Source organism: Anabrus simplex, chromosome 1, assembly GCF_040414725.1.
Source record: "Anabrus simplex isolate iqAnaSimp1 chromosome 1, ASM4041472v1, whole genome shotgun sequence".
Classification (NCBI taxonomy): Eukaryota; Metazoa; Arthropoda; class Insecta; order Orthoptera; family Tettigoniidae; genus Anabrus; species Anabrus simplex.
In genome coordinates this window covers 1,318,511,746-1,318,530,806 of record NC_090265.1, presented here as the reverse complement: position 1 = coordinate 1,318,530,806, position 19,061 = coordinate 1,318,511,746, and the positions used below count along the sequence as shown (strand labels likewise).

At 40.8% G+C, this 19,061-nt stretch overlaps 1 protein-coding gene across 1 annotated transcript in view; it reads right to left on the bottom strand.

The window, feature by feature from the left end:
• The window catches only part of LOC136878592 (bone morphogenetic protein 1), a 148,284-nt gene extending 132,573 nt beyond the window's left edge, over positions 1-15,711 (bottom strand). The window contains exon 1 of the mRNA XM_067152094.2: positions 15,501-15,711. Coding sequence (XP_067008195.1) covers positions 15,501-15,696 — 196 coding nt within the window. The 5' untranslated portion in view covers positions 15,697-15,711. The remainder of the gene's footprint in view (positions 1-15,500) is intronic.
• Positions 15,712-19,061: the final 3,350 nt, after the last annotated feature.

Sequence of the window (19,061 nt, the reverse complement as noted above, 5' to 3'; positions counted from 1 at the left end):
ATGGAGAAAAACTTCGATTGCTTAACCCGCGAGTGGTCGCTAGCCGAAATGTAACGTGAGTAGTCGCGCATGAGACTTTCTCTCACGGTAAAATAAATATGATATAATTCACAGTTTTGTGGGACGTAAGGCTGAAATTTACTATAGAAATGAAACGCAAGTTCTACCTTATATATTTTAGATAAAATGAAATGATGAGCTGTGAGAGAGGGACAGGTGGCGTATGGCTGTTAGCGCTGGGAGTGTCCGAGGACTAGTTCGGCACGCCAGATGCAGGTCTTTTGATTTGACCCCCGTAGGCGACCAGCGCGTCATGATGAGGATGAAATGATGATGAAGACGACACATACACCCAGCCCCCGTGTCAGCGAAATTAACCAATTAAGGTTAAAATTCTCGATCCCGCCAGGAATCGAACCCGGGGCTTCTGTTACCAAAGGCTAGCACGCTAACCATTTAGCCATGGAGCCGGACTTGATTAGCTGTTTATTAAAGACACAAATTACCACTTAAAATAACATATGGAATATACATAAAAATAACTTCCGTCCAAAAGTTGTAAAAAATAAAATCTCGCTCATGCATTATATCTAGTAATATTTACGTTCAAAGCTAGGTTTCTGAACACAATAACATTTTCAAAAACAAGAAGTGCGCATAATACAAATACTAACGCGTACAACACGAGTAAGTTTCCCGCTTCACTTCAAAATAACACCAACGTCATTAGTCGCGCGATGAGAGAAACTCTCACGCAGCGCGCACGGACACATAGGAACCTTTGTTCTGACTAGGGGAGGGGATGCGTTCCCTTCAAATGTTAATCGCTCTACTCACGAAAGTTATAAACACAGCTAGACTAGGGAACAGTCACCTCCCTTTCATCACTGTGAAGTAATATCACAATAAAAAATAATGTGAGAGAAAATCTCATATAGCGACCACTCGCGGGTTAATATTGTAGACAATGATGCACCATCGCCTACACGTTTTCGAAGTTGGGAGCTGCATGAATATCCTGTGTTACCACCTACGAATAAGGATAGCTAGGCTGTTAAAACGTCACGTTTTACTGAAAAGCCTTTGTATATTATTTGGTATTTCAAACCCATCGTAAATTCAACCATGAAAAAGATAGCTCACAGTTTTATCACTGTAAATTAAGAAATATTAGACTATATCTCAAAGGAATTACGTATCCCTATGTAAACATGGACATAAATTTTGAGAAAAATACATTTGGGTTGCTCTATGACATGTTTTATAAATTCCAATCATCGTATTTTCCGAAAGAAGATCGTCCGCTATTTTCGCCGGAAGAATTTAAAAATAAAGCGCCGATTGTAGTCATAGACAGCTCTTATCATGAAGATACTATAACATAATCTCCTGTCGATATTCGTTTAGAATTTGAAACATCTGAAAATATTCCTGCTAACACAACAGCCTATTATCTTATTATTCATATGAGTGATGTTTACTTACCATCTACTAACGAATATTGTTATAAGACTATAAATAAGGATAGCCTTTCATCATGATCATTAGTTTTTGCTTCTACACCGTACACTATGGAACGGAAAGAAGGAAAAGACACGGTCAGAGACAATCGTCTTGATAACAAAAAAATCTGTGAATGTGCATCCTGTTCGCCTATCAGCAAAACCAATACACCCACATCTTATTTACCTCACTTAAGTAAGCGAGGCTATTAAGGTGTTCTATAAACATAGAACCTGATATCAGATACCAAAACATCTGATTCAGAGTTTACCACCAGTATTTTTATCTACGTACGCTGCTCCTTTCGTAGATGCTTTTTGGGACATCCTTCCACAGTAAGATGTCAATCGATGTAACTTCATGCAGACGCTGTCGACAACATTACAAGCATCGAAGTGAAAATCACATTGAATGGGATTGCGATGAACCTAATCCGATGACTGTAAGCTGTAGACGGTGTATGGATGAACTTTAGTATCAATGACTCAGAAAGGAACTATACACATGGATGACATCATGGTAAGAACTGCATCAACTCCTTTGTGAAGCATAACATGCATAGTATAATATATTTTAAAACATAATTTCATAAAGAATAAATATTTTGTTTAATTTGAATGTTGCAGGGGACATTACAATATTATGGACGCATGCTACCTCTTCACAGTGAGAGATTAAGGAGAACAGCAACCTTGTGGGCAGCATAACAAAGACTGTAGTATAACCGGTACTAGTTTGTCTAATTTTATAAATAATTACGCAATAAATATTTCATAAACATTGAAATGTTATCTTTATTGCATACTATTTGCCTCCTCACACATATCAAATGTTTTCCTAGTCTTCGCCATTTTATTTTTATAAGAATGTAGGCTGAAGAACTTCTAGTTCTCTTTTTATCACAACCGTTCCTCGTATCTTACCAAACTCCTATCCAACTTCCCTTCCCTTCTCTTGATCTTTTCGATGTCGACCGCACAGTATCCCCTTGCTTCTAAATATATACGAAAGTTAAAAATTAGTGCCTATGTCGTCCGTCATGCGTATATGCATGCAACACCTATCCGAAGGATGGCGAACTGCTTGTCATTTCTTTAGATAAATAGCGCCCCCCGCAATCCTACTCCTCCCATGGCTAACAGAGTGTGTGAGTAATCCGTTTTACAGTAACTTAAAAATTCCCAGTCAGAGTGTACCTCCAGCTGATGTACATGTGCACAAAATATTATTTGTAAAATGCTATATCTTGCACAAGAAAGATTTTAAAGGAAATGCGTTAACACACGTAGTCACGTGACAATCAGTTCTACTTTTAACGCAGAATCAGTTGTTGTTATTCTACTACCTCAGTAAGTCGTCGTAAGAGCTCACTGTTATGTCTCTAGCGGGATATTTGTTTACAGTAACTCACGAAGACGCCGCGAAAGTGCGCTGATATGTCTACCCTCCCCCTCGTACACAGCTGAACCAGGATTGAACCGGCAAAGTTTGCGACGGAAGACCAGCGTCTCAACCGTCCGAGCCATTCAGCCTGGAAGGGTGGGGTAGGTGGTGGTATACAATTCCTAATTACTAGATTGTGTGCCCAAAAATCCTTGATTAAATTAAAATCCTCTCCCCAGTGCTCATATGGAGTGAGGGCATATAATGCTGTTGATGGTTATTTGTCCGTCGTGTGGAGACGTAAAGCCTTGAGCAGACTTCTCGATGCTATTCGACAGGAGAAGGCTATGCGCCACTACCGTGTTTTACCCTCTCCCCACCCACTATCATATACCATGTCATTTATTTCATATTATTATCTTCCCTGAGGTGGTTGACGGCAGGATGTGCAACCGGTTATAAGAAATCGTTTTTAACAGGCCCAGCCCTTGTCCCGTTTCTATACGGTGCCGTGTATGAGGTCAGGTGAACCTGCAAAGTCAGCGATGAAAGGCCAGCGTCTCAACTGCCTGAGCCATTCAGCCTGGCAGAGTAAGGTAATTGGTGGTATACAATTTCTAATTACTAGATTGTGTGCCCAAAAAAGCCTTGCTTAAATTTCAATCCTCTCCGTAGTGCTCATGTGGAGTGAGGGCATATAACGCTGTTGATGGTTACTTGTCCATCGGATGGGAACGTGAGCAGACCAATCGATGCTGTTCGACAGGAGAAGACTATGTGCCACTACCGGTTTTTACCCTCGCCCTTCCTACCCCTTTCAGGCCTGAAAGAAAACTGGAGATGTGAATTTTTGTTTGTATGTCAAAAACTGACTAAAATGCTCCTCAATACATATATTGATAGTTTATTTACAAAATAAAAACTAACATCCAAAATAAAGGACCCACACAATTGTGCGTATCGAAATTCAAAACCTCGTTGTATCACATACGATGATGTATCTTCAAAATTTACGTTCACTAACCAATGTACACACTCCATTGAATATTTTTCAGTATTCAGTAAAGCTTCTAGATTAATATAAACGCAATAAATAAATATTTACTTTTGGCACTACTGCTTCACGCCATCTCGCCGATCAACTGTGCTCTTTAAACTCTTCTTCCTTCGCACTGGCGGTCAAGCGCATACTAAAAACATTTGAAATACACGCCACGTGTCCCGCACAATCACTGCAGTCTGGTCTAGCGCCGAGAAAACATCAAATACGGTCAGGGATAAATAAAGTACGAAGCCGCACCATTGTGCGTACACGGTCTGAAAGGGCTACTATAATATATCATGTCATTTATTTCATATTATTAATCATCCCTGATGAGGTTGACATCAGGACGGGCATCCGGTTATAAAAACGATCTTGACAGATTTATCTCACAACAAACCCGACACCGTAGGGAAATGGGACAAGGAATTGACACACGTTAATTTACAACGTCATGTGCCTTTAGCCAGCAGTCCACATTTCTAAATCATCCACGCTGTGACGTCACAGATCTGTCAGGAGAAGATAAGCATGCATTTTAAATCACCCACGCTTTTTACGTCACAGTTCCGCAAAGAACTTGTGTGTGTGAGTTTAGGTTAACGTTCGTGCCCAAGGTTAGGTTAACATACGTGTTAACTACACCTACAAGTCACCTCACCAGTTCGCCTCTTGCAAGGGGAACTCGTGTGAGGTTAGGTTAGCATTCCTCGTAGCGAGGTTAGGTTAACCTGTTTTAACCTCAACTACCAGTCACCTAACCGATTGGACTCCTCCATGGGGAGCCTGTGTGTGAGATTAAGTTAATGTTCGCGCACAAGGTTAGATTAACACGGCATAATGACGTCTTAACCTCATCTGCAGGTCACTTAACCGATTTGTGGCTCCTCCATGGACGCCCGATCGGTTCGGCTCCTCCAAAGGAGTCCGTGACCTTTCCGACTCGCCTCCTTCAAGGGGGGCCGTCCGATTTGGCTCCTCGAAAGTGACCAGTGAGGTTAGCATTGCCCTCGTACGTATGCGGATGACGTCATAACCTCACCTAGGGGTCAAAATAACCCCATATCATTCCCTGGCCAATTAGTCCTCTCCAATGGAGTCTGTGAGGTTAGGCTTGCTCTCGTGCCACAACGTTACGTTATTCCGCTTTTAATGGTCTAGAACCTATACAGCCTTACTACTCAGCTAGGGGTTATGACCTCGCGTTAGAATCGACATAGCCTTACTACTCAACTAGGTGTCAGTGACTTCGTGGGAAAATGCTGACTCAGCACCCATTGTTTTAGAACATACTTTTGCCCTTCTACTTCTTTAAATGAGAGGAATTGTCGTTTATTGTACAGAATAAAGTGCAAAGGGCCTAGACACTCTCCTGTGGGGTGCCCTACTTCTTGATGACCCACTGAGGGGTTCTATTAAAGTTTATTACCCGTTGTTTGCAATTTTTGAGGTACGATGAAAATAAATTAATAGTTTGTTGGCCGAAGTATTAAGATTTCATCTTGTAGTATAGAGCATGGATGTTTACATTCAAATGCGCTACTGAAATCGAAGAAATTAAGCAATGTCACCAGCCTTTGGTCCACTGACTGGCTCAAGTCCTCAGTCACTTTTAGCAGGGCTTTTGCAGTTCTGCGTCCCTCCTTGGAGCCAGATTGCAATGGGTCTAGGAGATGATTGACGCTTAAGTATTCCAACACCTGCTTACGAAGCAGACGATGGAGTGCTTTATAAATTGCAGGGACAATGTAGTCGTTAGTCAGATCGTTGGGAGGGGTCGGATTTCTTAGGCACAGGGTTAACTTTGGTTTGTTTACATAGTGAAGGAAAATTTTCGGTTGTAAAACAGTACTTAAAAATGTGGGTAATGATTGGGAAAACAGCACCAATAATGTTGTGTAAGAAAGTTACAGGGATATCATCCAATCCTCTGGCGCTAATTCGATTGAATGTTATGCATTTTTAACTTTATTAGTAGTAACATGGTGAAATGTTAATGTTGTTGGTTCAGTAAAAGGTTAGTGGAATTTAGCAGATTAGGTGGCATTTTTTCTTTAGTGGTATGTCTGGAACTTGATATTGTTCCTGAGGTCTTACTAATTTACAGCCCATTTCAGGCATCTAATTAGTCATTTAATGAAACATTTATTTGTGTAGGATAATGACGCTTGTGAAAATACTTTCACTTGTATTGCAAGCACGTACAGAGATGATGTCGAAGATTGTTTTGAGTTTTATACTTCCTTCAGGATGGACTTATGGCAGTAAAAATATCTACTGCCTCTGTTCGCGATGATGTAGATTATAATGTGAAGAAGTAGAATAATTCCCAAACCTGTTTCTGAGACATATTTCCAGTTTGTTCTTCTGAATTGAATTCTAATGCGTTAGTTCCGTGGAGATACTGTTGTAGGAACTTTCGACGTCTGAAGTTTTTCTCTTTTATGTGCACGAGCTTACTTATTTTACAGTACATACATTTAGAAGCTTGAATACCACGTTTTCCTAATAAATGCATTGTACACTTCATATATGATGATCGGGATATCGCACAAAACACATTGACTTTTGGTGAATCTCGTAAATGTTCAATGACTGCATGTGGGTTCTATAAGCCCTAAATTCGAACACTGTGTTTTTTCACCTGACCACTAACATGGAACACGATGCGTTGTGCGAAAATGTTATCTTTGTCAATACCATCAAGATTCGCGTTACAAAATGCCACACGTTTGCGTTTGTCATCAGGACGCAGAGCTTCTAACATCTGTAACTTGTACGGCTTCATAACCAACCGACGCGCAGGTCACCTATGGGTGTCAAATAGAAAGACCTGCACCTGGCGAGCCGAACCCGTCCTGGGATATCCCGGCACTAAAAGCCATACGACATTTCATTTCATCCCAGAGCTGTAAAAAGTACAGTACAAGAATACATTAATAAAACATTTATGTAGAATCACCATACCACGACAGGCCTTCAGTGTAATCCCCGGCAACAGGTTGTTCCGTTGCCAGATGTGTTATAATAATGGCGTATGGCCTCCGGAGAGGCCTCGTACAGGACTTTTCCTAGGAGACGGCCTACTAGGTGACCTGCATGTCTGTGAAGACGAGGGCCCTACCTAGGATGATTTCTAATGTTGAATACGCCACACACACCCAGCCCCCGAGCCATTGGGATTAACCAATTAAGGTTAAAATCTCCGACCCGGCCGGGAATCGAACCCGGGACCTTCTAAGCCGAAGGCCAGGACGCTGACCATTAAGCCAACGAGTCGGACGCCAGATGTGTTGAAGGCACAGGATATCGCTAGCAGTGCACCCTTTGTTTTTATCCGAGACGGAGTGCCTTACCGCTTGAAGTATGGTATCTCGTGTATGGAAACTATTCCCTCAGAGTGGTTCCCTTAGTTTGGGGAACGGACTGGAGCCACAGAGACACAGTGAATAGGGTGGACACTCCAGGAACTCTCACCTCCACCGCGCTAACAATTTCTTCACAGGAGCAGCATTGTGAAAGCGGGCATTGTCGTGAAGGGCAATGGGGGAATGCGTTTGGAAATGGAGTCGTTTCCTGTGCATTGAAGGATGATGATGCACCAAAAAACCTTCTACGAATCACTTAGATTTTTGTACATGCCCATTGTTCCACCTTCGAAAACATCACTACAGGGCGGTCCGGTTTGACACCAAGAATTGACTGCTTTGTCTCATACAACTGCACTAGCGCAAATAGGTGCATTGCGTAGCCCTACCTCCATTGTACATAACGTACTAGCAGCAGAGCCCTCGATTGCACCTAAGCAAACTGACGACAGTGTCGCGACTACTTTTCTTCCAGCCATCGTAGATTGTGATGTTTCACGTAAGGTGGGACCCACGTCTCACAACAGTACATTACTGTAGGTCTCCGACTCGTTGGCTGAATGCTCAGCGTACTGGCCTTCGGTTCAGAGGGTCCCGGGTTCGATTCCCGGCCGGGTCGGGGATTTTAACCTTCATTGGTTAATTCCAATGGCCCGGGGGCTGGGTGTTTGTGCTGTCCCCAACATCCCTGTAGCTCACACCACACATAACACTATCCTCCACCACAATAACACGCAGTTACCTACACATGGCAGATGCCGCCCACACTCGTCGGAGGGTCTGCCTTACAAGGGCTGCACTCGGCTAGAAATAGCCACACGAAATTATCATCATCATCAACTGTTTACCCTCCAGGTTCGGTTTTTCCCTCGGACTTAGCGAGGGATCCCACCTCTACCGCCTCATGGGCAGTGTCCTGGAGCTTCAGACACTTGGTCGGGGATACAACTGGGGAGTATGACCAGTACCTCACCCAGGCGGCCTCACCTGCTATGCTGAACAGGGGCCTTGTGGAGGGGATGGGAAGATTGGAAGGGATAGGCAAGGAAGAGGGAAGGAAGCGGCCGTGGCCTTAAGTTAGGTACCATCCCGGCATTCGCCTGGAGGAGAAGTGGAAAACCACGGAAAACCACTTCCAGGATGGCTGAGGTGGGAATCGAACCCACCTCTACTCAGTTGACCTCCCGAGGCTGAGTGGACCCCGTTCCAGCCCTCGTACCACTTTTCAAATGTCGTGGCAGAGCCGGGAATCGAACCCTGGCCTCCGGGGGTGGCAGCTAATCACGCTAACCACTACACCACAGAGGCGGACCACATGAAATTATTATTATTATTATTATTATTATTATTATTACTATTATTATTATTATTATTATTATTATTATTATTATTATTATTATTATTATTATTATTATTATTATTATTATTATTATTATTATTATTATTATTATTATTATTACTGTAGGTAATACCATGACTGTATAACATTTAAGCTATGTTTCTTTCCTGGTCTTACTACTCGATATTCGTTTCAAAGTACCTGAATTTGGACAGCTTCGTGTCAATGTATCCATCTCTATTAAAGGAAACATCACAACCAAGATAACTGAAGTGGAAAATTTATTCTATTATGTGATCATCTATCACACTTTGGTTTGGATGAGTAGGTGGCCTTTGAAAGTCATCTGTATAAGTTTATAAACCTGTATTAGGTCTTCGAATTCCTTCACTGAGAATAATGAACCCTCTTCTCACTTCTTACAAATGTCATGAATACTACATGGCACCATAGAAAGTCTTAAAAACGATATTAATAAACGGGGACTTAAATTCAGTCTTACACGTCAAAGAAAAATCAGCTCAGGGGATTTATAATATATAATAGCATAAGTTCTTATTGAACTTTCTGTTAGAAATATATGAAGTAGTGATTACATTTTATTTCTAGTCCAATAATCTTTTAATTGATCTTTGATGACTAGTATTAAGGTCCATAAAAGAGGTGTGCTTTTAACCCGTACGCCCTTGAGAAAAATAAATAAAACGTTTTATATTTCACGTAGTATCTATGTGATTTATGTTTTAAAGACTGGTGGTGTAAATTGCAGTGTTGAGAATTGGAAATCTTACAGCGTTCATGATGTATCTCAATGGTGTTCAATTTTTGTGGAATTTATGTAGGTCACACTGTTCAGGAGGTACTGTACTGGGTACAAGGAAATTTATGATTTCTGTAATATCTTGGAAAAAAATATGAAAGTATTTAACACCAAGCTAAAATAATATGGAGTAAGACTGAACACAACCAAAGTCATGATTGCCAGAGGAAGGGGTGGTGAAGTTTAGAAGTAGGTGGAAGGAGAGGATATAGTGCAAGTTCAGAACTTCAAGTATTTGAGCAGTACGATCAGTGAAGGTGTGGTCTGTACAACTGAAGTTAAGGAAAGCTTTGCAATGGTGAGGGAAGTTTTTAACAGGAAGACGAAATTACCATGCGGGTGTTTGAACACACCTTTAAGAAAGAGGCTTGTGAAGCGTCATGTCTGGAGCGCTGCACTATATGATTCAGGGACTTGTAGCCTACGTTAAAAAGGAAGATGAGAAAATTCTGTTAGCGCTAGATATGCGGATATGGAAGAAAATGGAAGTAGCGAAGGACAATGTAAGGAATGGAGAGGTTATGTTAAGACGTGAGTAAAACGATCCCAATACAAATTATTAGAAATAGAATAATGAACTGGACTGGACACTGTGTGAGAAGGGTATATTTGCTAAAGAATTCAGTGGAAGGAATAGTAAATAATAAAAGAGGAAGAGGAAAAAAATAAACATCAAATGCTTGACAACGACAAGGAATAGTACCTCAGAGAAATGAAAATCACAGCAATAGATAGACAACAATGAAGGAGAAATTTATCACATGACAAGGCCTGTCTTCCGGCAGAAGAAAGTGGATGATGGTGCAGAAGAAGATGACAATTTATTTCAATCATATATACAGTAAACTGTGGAGATAATTCTTAATGTACGGATCACGCTACTATCCTTCCGCTAATTCCAAGACAAATAATATATTTTGGACCTATATTCGTGGCACGTTATTACAACTGTTATTTTCCACTCTAGTAACCGATTGTACCGCGACAGTGCAAGTTGTAGCTAACAGACCTCCTGTACCTATTTCACCTACAGTAAGTAATCGGGATTTAGAAATGTACAAGATCCAAAGGAATAAATGAAAATGTTATTTTCGGAACATTGAAAACTTGCAAGATTTCAATACAAAAATTCACAATTTCACTGTCTTTCTATCAAAAGCCATTCACCTAGTTCTTGGGACCAAGCATCCGTCCACTAATTACATCACGTAAGAAAAATGAATAAGGCATGCAGCACTCAATACAACTTCCGTCGAAGCAGCAATCCTGAGCGCCAAACTGGACGTGACTGCGAGAAACAGTGCGGATCTAATGTAAACTATATATATCTTCACTATTCCTCTCATCGTTCTACAGACCTCGGACCTAATAAGGTACTGCTAAGGGCAAACAAAGATGACACCTGCTTTGAAATACAGTAATAGCCTTCATAACTATACACGAGATCTCTGAAAGTGTTGACCATGTTTGTTTAGCTAAGGCTAGAACAATACTTATTTACAAAAGTGGTGACGCAAACGATTTGACTGCAGGCCTATACCTAGCTGCGTGGTACTGAGAAGAGTTATAGAACGCATTTCAGGCGGACTGTTGCGTTCCTTCCAAGGTACGCAGAATACAAGGTCGGGGTCACGGGAGAGATGCGCAGTAGCAAAGCGGAGCTCTGACGTCACTCAGGACCCTCACGCTGAAGCTGCTCTGAATGAGGTAGTTCGAATAAGAACTGCAGTGCACGCAGAATCTATTTATTTTATGTGATAAAAAGTAAAAAGCCGTAATAGTGTACACTTTTGAGTATGGTTTTTTTGCGCCATTGCAGATTGCGCATAGCATAACAGGCACGCAAAGAACGAAACATACACTTTCACTTATTCCGCAAAGCAACTGACCTAAATAAACAGTGGCAGCAGGATGTAATAAAGACATTATTGGAATCTATTTTCCTCAGCTTCGAGGGCTCGAAATATTTTATGTCTGCCCTCTTCCGACACCTGTGACGCAAAGGGTGAAATCATTGCTTATCAGCCCCTACACTTCCGAGGTGATAAGAAGGTCCAAATGTTCTCCCGAAGATTGTAAAACATTAAGCGCAAATATTGTATCATATGCCACTGAAGAAGTCGATGAAAACTCGGATATCGGGTGCCAGTTTGAGGTCAGGGTTGAGCCCACAACATCCTATTATTTACCGGAGGATGATCAAGGGTTCGTTAAAGACCTTGAAGAGCTAGGGGAATAGCTCGAGGACAGTCGCGAAACCAAAGATCGTGATGATCTGCTTGAAGACCTTGCTCTATATAGCTTCCATGGTAAGGAAGAAAATCTCGGCATAGAAACCGATTACGGAGAAAAAACAAGTCAACCTACGACAAGAGATGGAGATTGGCTTTCGAAAAGGTCTAGAGACAGTTTGATGCAGTCTACAGAAAGATGGTACAAGACTGTAGTGCAAATGGAAAGAGAGTTCAATCTTTACCACGGGAAGGAAGTGAAATAGGGTTCTATCGTAGTCGCAAACCTTAAGGTCATCTTGAAGAAGAAATTCCGCGAAATTCATGCAGTAGGTGCTTCGTGAGAAGCCGTTCTTTTATTGGAATGAATGCTTTAAACAAAAGTAAGGCATTCAAGAGGCCGAGTTTCGGTGAATACAGTACCAATAAAAGTGACTTAGAAAGAAGAAGAATAAGAAGAGCAAAGACATTTCCGATAAAGAGATTTCACTAATGCTGTAGGTAAGTGCTATAGATAATATTTTAGTAAATATCAGCATTATTCTTTATGTATAACACACCTGTTAATTTTTTATGAAAGACAGTTTATTATGCTTGTATCTGGAACCAGTGCTAAAAGTGTTAATAGACAGGCTCATTAATTTGCATAGACTATCTAACGTTAACATGTAATTTGTCAGTTCTTTGACATTCGGAGGAGAACATTTACTGTTTGTGTTATTGACAGTAATAATTTTCTAACATTTGCTCTTTGCGCTATGGACAGTTACAGTTTCCTAATTGATTGTAACAATGTGCATACTTCCTGCAGTCATCAAGCTTTAATGTTAAAATCTGTAACAAATAGAGTTCCTTGTTATTTTTTCACTGTTAGGTGTTATGAACATGAACATATGGTATGGCCATTCCACAGCGATCACAGTCTTGGCATTGTTACAAACTATTATACAGATCTTATAAATATTTCAGAAACGCCACCTGATTCACCTTGTATTTGATATCATGTTATTACTCTAATGTAATAGTGGAATGCCTTTTCTGAGGTGAGTTTATAATATCAATCAAGTCCTCTTATCTCTAACTTGTGGCTAAAACAGAATCGCACACAGCTGTGTATTACCTCATACAGAGGACAAGGGGCTGAGGGTTCCGAGGACGTCACCGATGGCTAAGCGTGGTGGGGAGACCTACACGTGATCCCTACCTCTTACTCCAACTACCTTGCGTTTCTTCGTCACTCTTAGTGAATCGCAGCGTGAATTTGCGAGCTTGGCTGGTAGCCTGATCAATACGTCCATTCTGAGCTCCACCTTGTCATCTGCTAAACAGCTAAAGAAATGTGCCTCCTTAGTTTTCCTTGACATCCGTTAGGTCTTTGATAATGTTGACCATTTATCACCTCTGTAAAACTTTGGACTCCCTGCCTATACCAGCCAAACTAATACGCCTAGTAATGCTTCTTCAAAGCTCCAATTCTGCCTCGATTGCAATCGCCAGATAACCAAGTCAATAACTATCCAAAGACATGTGTCCCATGTCTCTGATTTCGTATTACATATTCACAAATCACATTCTGGATGAAATTAATGAGTTTGGTTACACAGTAGTAGTAGATCGCCACCCTAACGTTAACGTACTAGCGTTCGCTGATGATATCTTGATTATTGGAAGTGATGTTAATACTGCTACAGTACTCGCTTAAAATGCCATTGTAGGATTCTGTGAAATAAGTCTTGATATCAGCAGTGGATTGACATTGAGGACGATGTTCTCTCAGAAACGCCTCTGTTACTTAATGATGGTGGAGAAATTCTCACTATGCTCTCCAATGAGACCGCGAGATTCCTCGGAGTATCGTTTCATGATGAATTCACCTTTGATTCGAAACGAGTGATCAGCAACCTCAAAACTAAATTAGCCCCGCTAACATCTTCCGCCCTGCTCTAATCACATAAAAAAATGCCAAGGGAAACTAAGCATTCAGGTCATCAGTTTAATGATCGGTAAGAAAAGGCTTTTTCGTAAAGTTCTGCAAGGACTTCCATCTGGACAATGCCTTTGTTCTAAGATTTGCAATTACTCCTCTGTAAGGTTCAATTGGAATATTATGCGATCATTTCAATTAACTATAAACTACAACGTCATTTTTAATTTATGACCAGAAATTCCCTCCAGGAAATATTTTTAACGACCTGGTGACATATCCAATGCTATGCTATATTCAGACAGAAAATACAAGGGTATGGGATTATTTAAGTCGAGATGAGAAGCATTTCTTCAACATACCAGCTTCTGGAAAAGCTGCTTGCAACATCTACTAAGTAAACTACATCAACGAAACTCTTGACTTCGTTCATGAAGCTTTAACCAACATGCATGCACCTATTGTTGTGGATGTAGGTATAGAAAGGCTCGTCGTAGACAGCAGGCACATCATTGCTCGTAAAGCTAGAGAAGAGCTGTGAGAAGGAGAACTTCAGTCATGATGTTCCCTCCCACACACCGAGGAATGCTCCATCTATAAGCCGGCTATTCGTTACTACAAGTCGAAATACCAACTTCGCAACATTCAGGTCATCGGTTTAATGATCGGTGAAAAGAGGCACAATCCCAGGCTTTATTCGCGAAGTTCTGGAAGGACTCCTATCTGGAAAATGCCTTTGTTCTAAGATTTGCAATTACTGCTCTGAAAGACTCAACTTCAATAATATGCAATCATTTAAAATAACTCTAAATCACAGAGTCATTTTTAAACAGATTTTTAAGTCCCTTATTTTAAATTATAAAATTGTAGTCTTATGAAAATCCCTGAATGGGGAAAGCATATTGCTCGTTATCAAGGAATAAAAGTTGGGCCTACATTTCAAAAGTTTTCTTAAACATGTTATATAATATTAGTTACAGATTCATCATAACTGGTAACCCAGTTCACAGAGACTTGTACAATATGGGAATAACAGTAACAACTTTGTGATTAGGGTACCATCCCTCGAGTAGCACGAATATCAAGAACTAAGTTGTGGTTCTTCCTGAAGTTTTGTGGTGGTATTTACTGTTTTATGAGCAAGTAAATTGGGTTACTATGCTCTCTAAATACTAACCAGAAGGAAAAATAAAGAGGTCTGATAATTCGAAGAATCAACATATCGGCAAAAGAAAGAAAAGTATTACAAAGGCGTTTTGATCTCCCAGGGCATCCCAAACTTAATACCGTCGGCGACGAGTACGAACATAGGAGGTCTGTTAGGAGTGATGAAAGGAAGGAGCATGTCACAAGTATATGGAAGCAATGTCAGATTCATCTAGAGGTCGCGCGGTCACTAATGCCCACCCCGTCTAGTGACCTGTAACGACAAGCAGAGGATACCGTGTGGATGTATTCCTCCGCCTCCAATCACAGGGGTTTACAGAGGGTTTATTTCTAGAGTTAAGAGTTAGTCATACCAGATGTACATATCGTGTGTGAACGTAATCTGATATGCAGTTTAAGTCCGATATCTATAAAATGTGAAAAGTGTAATTACTTTTGACTAGATTCAGCATAAGTAGTAACTAAAACTTAAAAGATTGAATCTGCCTTAGAATCATAGAAACTGTTAAGGTACAATTTGCTACTGATGAACAAGATATTGATCAGATTTTGAGTCACAGTGTTTAAATGTTTTGCCTCCAGTTGGAAACGTTTCGTACGTAGCGGTACTGGAAATACGTATATATTTTATTACTAGAATCACTATATATATATGTAAATATATCATATTTTTTATTCATGTATTAAGAAAATCATGAACAACGTTCTAATTATCCAACTTACAGTCGTTGATGAAGGCGTATCTTCCGCTAAACAGTGCTGGATAGGTAGCGTTCTTGTCGGTGTAGAAACCCAGAGCCAAAGTTCTGTAGAGAGAGATGCGTCGCCGGGGAGGGATAGGACCACAGTACCGCCCGCCAAATGGTGAATTAATGAGTTCAGAGGGATCTGGTTGTTGTACCTCAGCGTACACGTCCATATACTCGTGGACACACCTACAAAGAATTGAGAACCCTTTATAATTATGAGAAGAACTTCAAACATTTTACAGTAGTTTCAACGAGGTAAAATTAAAAGTAACTATTTTTGAAACAACACCATTAGTACAACACATTTTATGCAACAGAAATTAGAGTTTTGAAGAAAAAGAAGCGTATCATGAAGCAATAAAAAGACATGTTAACTTTTAAAAGGTAGGTAATTTAAACAATGGCATCATTCGGCTTATCTACAATAAGGGGAGGAACAGCTAAAACTGCAGTATGGCTAATTCCTAAATTTAAAATGAATACAAGATTTATTGCTCCACCTTCTCAATACTTAAATTATTTTAAGTATTGAGAAGTATTTTAAGTATTGAGAAGGTGGAGCAATAAATCTTGTATTCATTTTAAGTTAAGTCTTAACTCAATACGGAACCCAACCATGAAGTTTATTACTTTAAATAATTCCTAAATTGTGAACAGTAACTTTACCCCAGCGTGAAGCCAAGGCCTAGCCGGCTCATTACGCCATCTTAACGTTTTGTATTTCTCCACTAAAGGTTTTAAATTGTGCAATGCATCCCTTTGATGGTAACATCAAAGAACTTCACTACCTATTTTCAAGTCTGAACTCGAAACGCAGATTCCCGTAGATTTTTGTTGTTGTTGTTGTTGTTGTTGAAATAGCAGTTTATCTATACGTTAGTGCTACATAATTTTGACTAATGTGATACAGTTTACACCGACCTGACTGACACTCATGTTGATAAAAAACAACGACCTTAAAATGCTTGTGTGCGCTACCGAAGTGATTCTTGGTGCTATGATCACGTCACTTCGGCCTACGACGAAAGTATATATCATTGGACAGTTTGGCCGCCGCTACCGCTACACCTCCACCTCCACTGAATGTGCTGACTAAGAGTGCATGTTTAACCTCGTGTGATCTCACATGAAAAGGAGGGCGGTTGGCAAAGAGGGCACTGTTAACCTTATACGACCTTACGCTGACTACGTGTCCAGACTTAACCTTACAGACCTCGGGTTTGACCCCAGGCCTAAGGGCACAGACCCATGTTCGATGTCCAAGAGTGCAAGCTTAACCTAAAGGTCAATGTGATTATGGGTAAGAGTGAAATCTTAACCAATCAGGCAAGACGTGTCCAGGCTTAACCTTACAGACCTCGGGTTTGAAACTAGACCTAAGGGCGTTAACAATACAGACGCAAATTCGATGCCAAAAAGTGTAAGCTTACCCTAACAGCCAACGTGACTATGGCTAAGTGGGCAAGCTTAACATAACATTACTTAATCTTGTAGATCCCGGGTTCGACCCCAGGCCAAAGGCCCTTAGAGATTTAAGTTCGATGCCGAGGCTAACCGCATAGCAGTGTAGGCTTAACCTTACAATATGTTAATGGCTAAGAGTATAGGCATAGCTTCACGCTGACCAGGCGCTTACCTAACCGGGTGCCATTCCCCACACCCTGGCTAAAAATGCAGGCATAACCTTACACTGACCAGGCGTTAACATAACAGGTTTCACTTCCCTACACCTTGGAAAAAGTGCAGGCTTAACCTTACGCTGACCAGGCGTTAACCTAACTCGTTGTCCTTCCGCACGCCCCATAAAAAGTGCAGGCTTAACCTTATGCTAACCAAGCGTTAACCAAGCCGGTTGCCCTTCCCTACACTTTAGCTATAGATTCGATCCCAGGCTTAACCTAACTAGACAAGATGAGACGTTGCCTAGGCGCTTTGGGACATGAGATTGGAACAAGATGGCGGCTATACACATTGTATTAGTGGGACTAGGGAGATGGTGAAAGGCATAATACATAAAGGCATAATACATATCAGGAAGAATCTTTGAGGCTCAAAGCTAAGCGACTAAAGAGTCCAATACGATAACGTGTGAACTGATGCGTAACGCCCTACTGGTTTTTCATTGTTTTGAACACTGAATTTTTTATTTTAATATTTCATGCTTATGGATTTGAACTCTAGAGAATTATAGTGGCTTACAATAGAATTGACAACTTGTAGAGATTAAAGCTATGTGATCAGAACGAAAAAAGAAACGCGCTGCACATGACAGGTAATGGAACCCAGGGCTCTTACCTTTGGACTGCTGAGTATCATGCTAACTAAATGACTGCGCATTAAAACCGAGCGTTACATTCAAATCCTCCAACCGTCGAGCTACAAGAAATTTAAAAAATCGTAGAAGCGACTAGGAATCGAACCTGTAGCTCCCCTAAGTACGCAGCAAACAAGCTTGACTGCACGTTAAAATCTTGTGCGTTTAACTTAAATCCCTAGCTTTAGCGCTACCTGGAGCTCACTTGGACTCAGAACTATACAGCTTAAGTGTATAAGAAGAACGAATCCTCAACCCAACCTGAAATCGATGGCAAGCTTTTCTTTCACTGAAGACTAAGTGCGAACTCTTAGTTCAAAGTACGGTAACTGATTACGGAGTGAGAATGCAGCAAAAGTGACGTCGTGACCGTATGTGCATTTCAGCAAAAAACTGTATGCATAAGCAAGTTGATTAGACATGGAAGTATTTGCTGAGATATAAAATACTAAGTTCATTGTTTTTGCATGTAGGCTAGTATGCACATATCAACAAAACATATTTACTGCATGAGCAAGTTGATTAGATTTGGAAGTATTTGCTGAGACATGAAATACCAAGTTCATTGTTTTGCATTTAGCACAGCTGTATCCTCTACATAAAAAGGAATGCTGAAATGTATTATGAAAGGAACAATGCCACGTCTCAGCAGAATTATTTCTGCTAGCAGTAAAGGTTACTAACCTAGCAAAAATTTGTGAATGTAGCGTGTTGCGCACTTTGCCAGATGCTCCTACATGTCTTCGCATCGGCCTGCGTGTGAAAAAATATGCATCAGTTTGAACTTTGACCGATTGTCCTACACTACACCAGCTCATATAACTTTACCTCCCAGGCTAGTAGGCACATATCAGCATGACAGCACGCTGACCAGGCGTTAACCTAACCGGTTGCTATTCCCTACACGAGCTTAGCGGCTACACGTTGTATTAATAGGACTAGGGAGATGGTGTAAGGCTTAATACATATTCTTTATTTATAGGGGCGTAACGTTGGAAACTGAACTTGGAACAAGATGGGAGCTAAACATGGGGCTAGGAAGATGGTGTAAAACTAATAGATATGATTTATTCATTGGGGATTAACGATGAATGGCGACCTTAGGTCTTGGAGCTAAACTACCGCAAAGAGGGCAAACGGGCAAAAGGGCTTAATGGCAAAAGATACGAGGGCCAAATGTCGAAAGGGGTAAAGGGCAAGAGGGCTAAAGGGCAAAAAGGG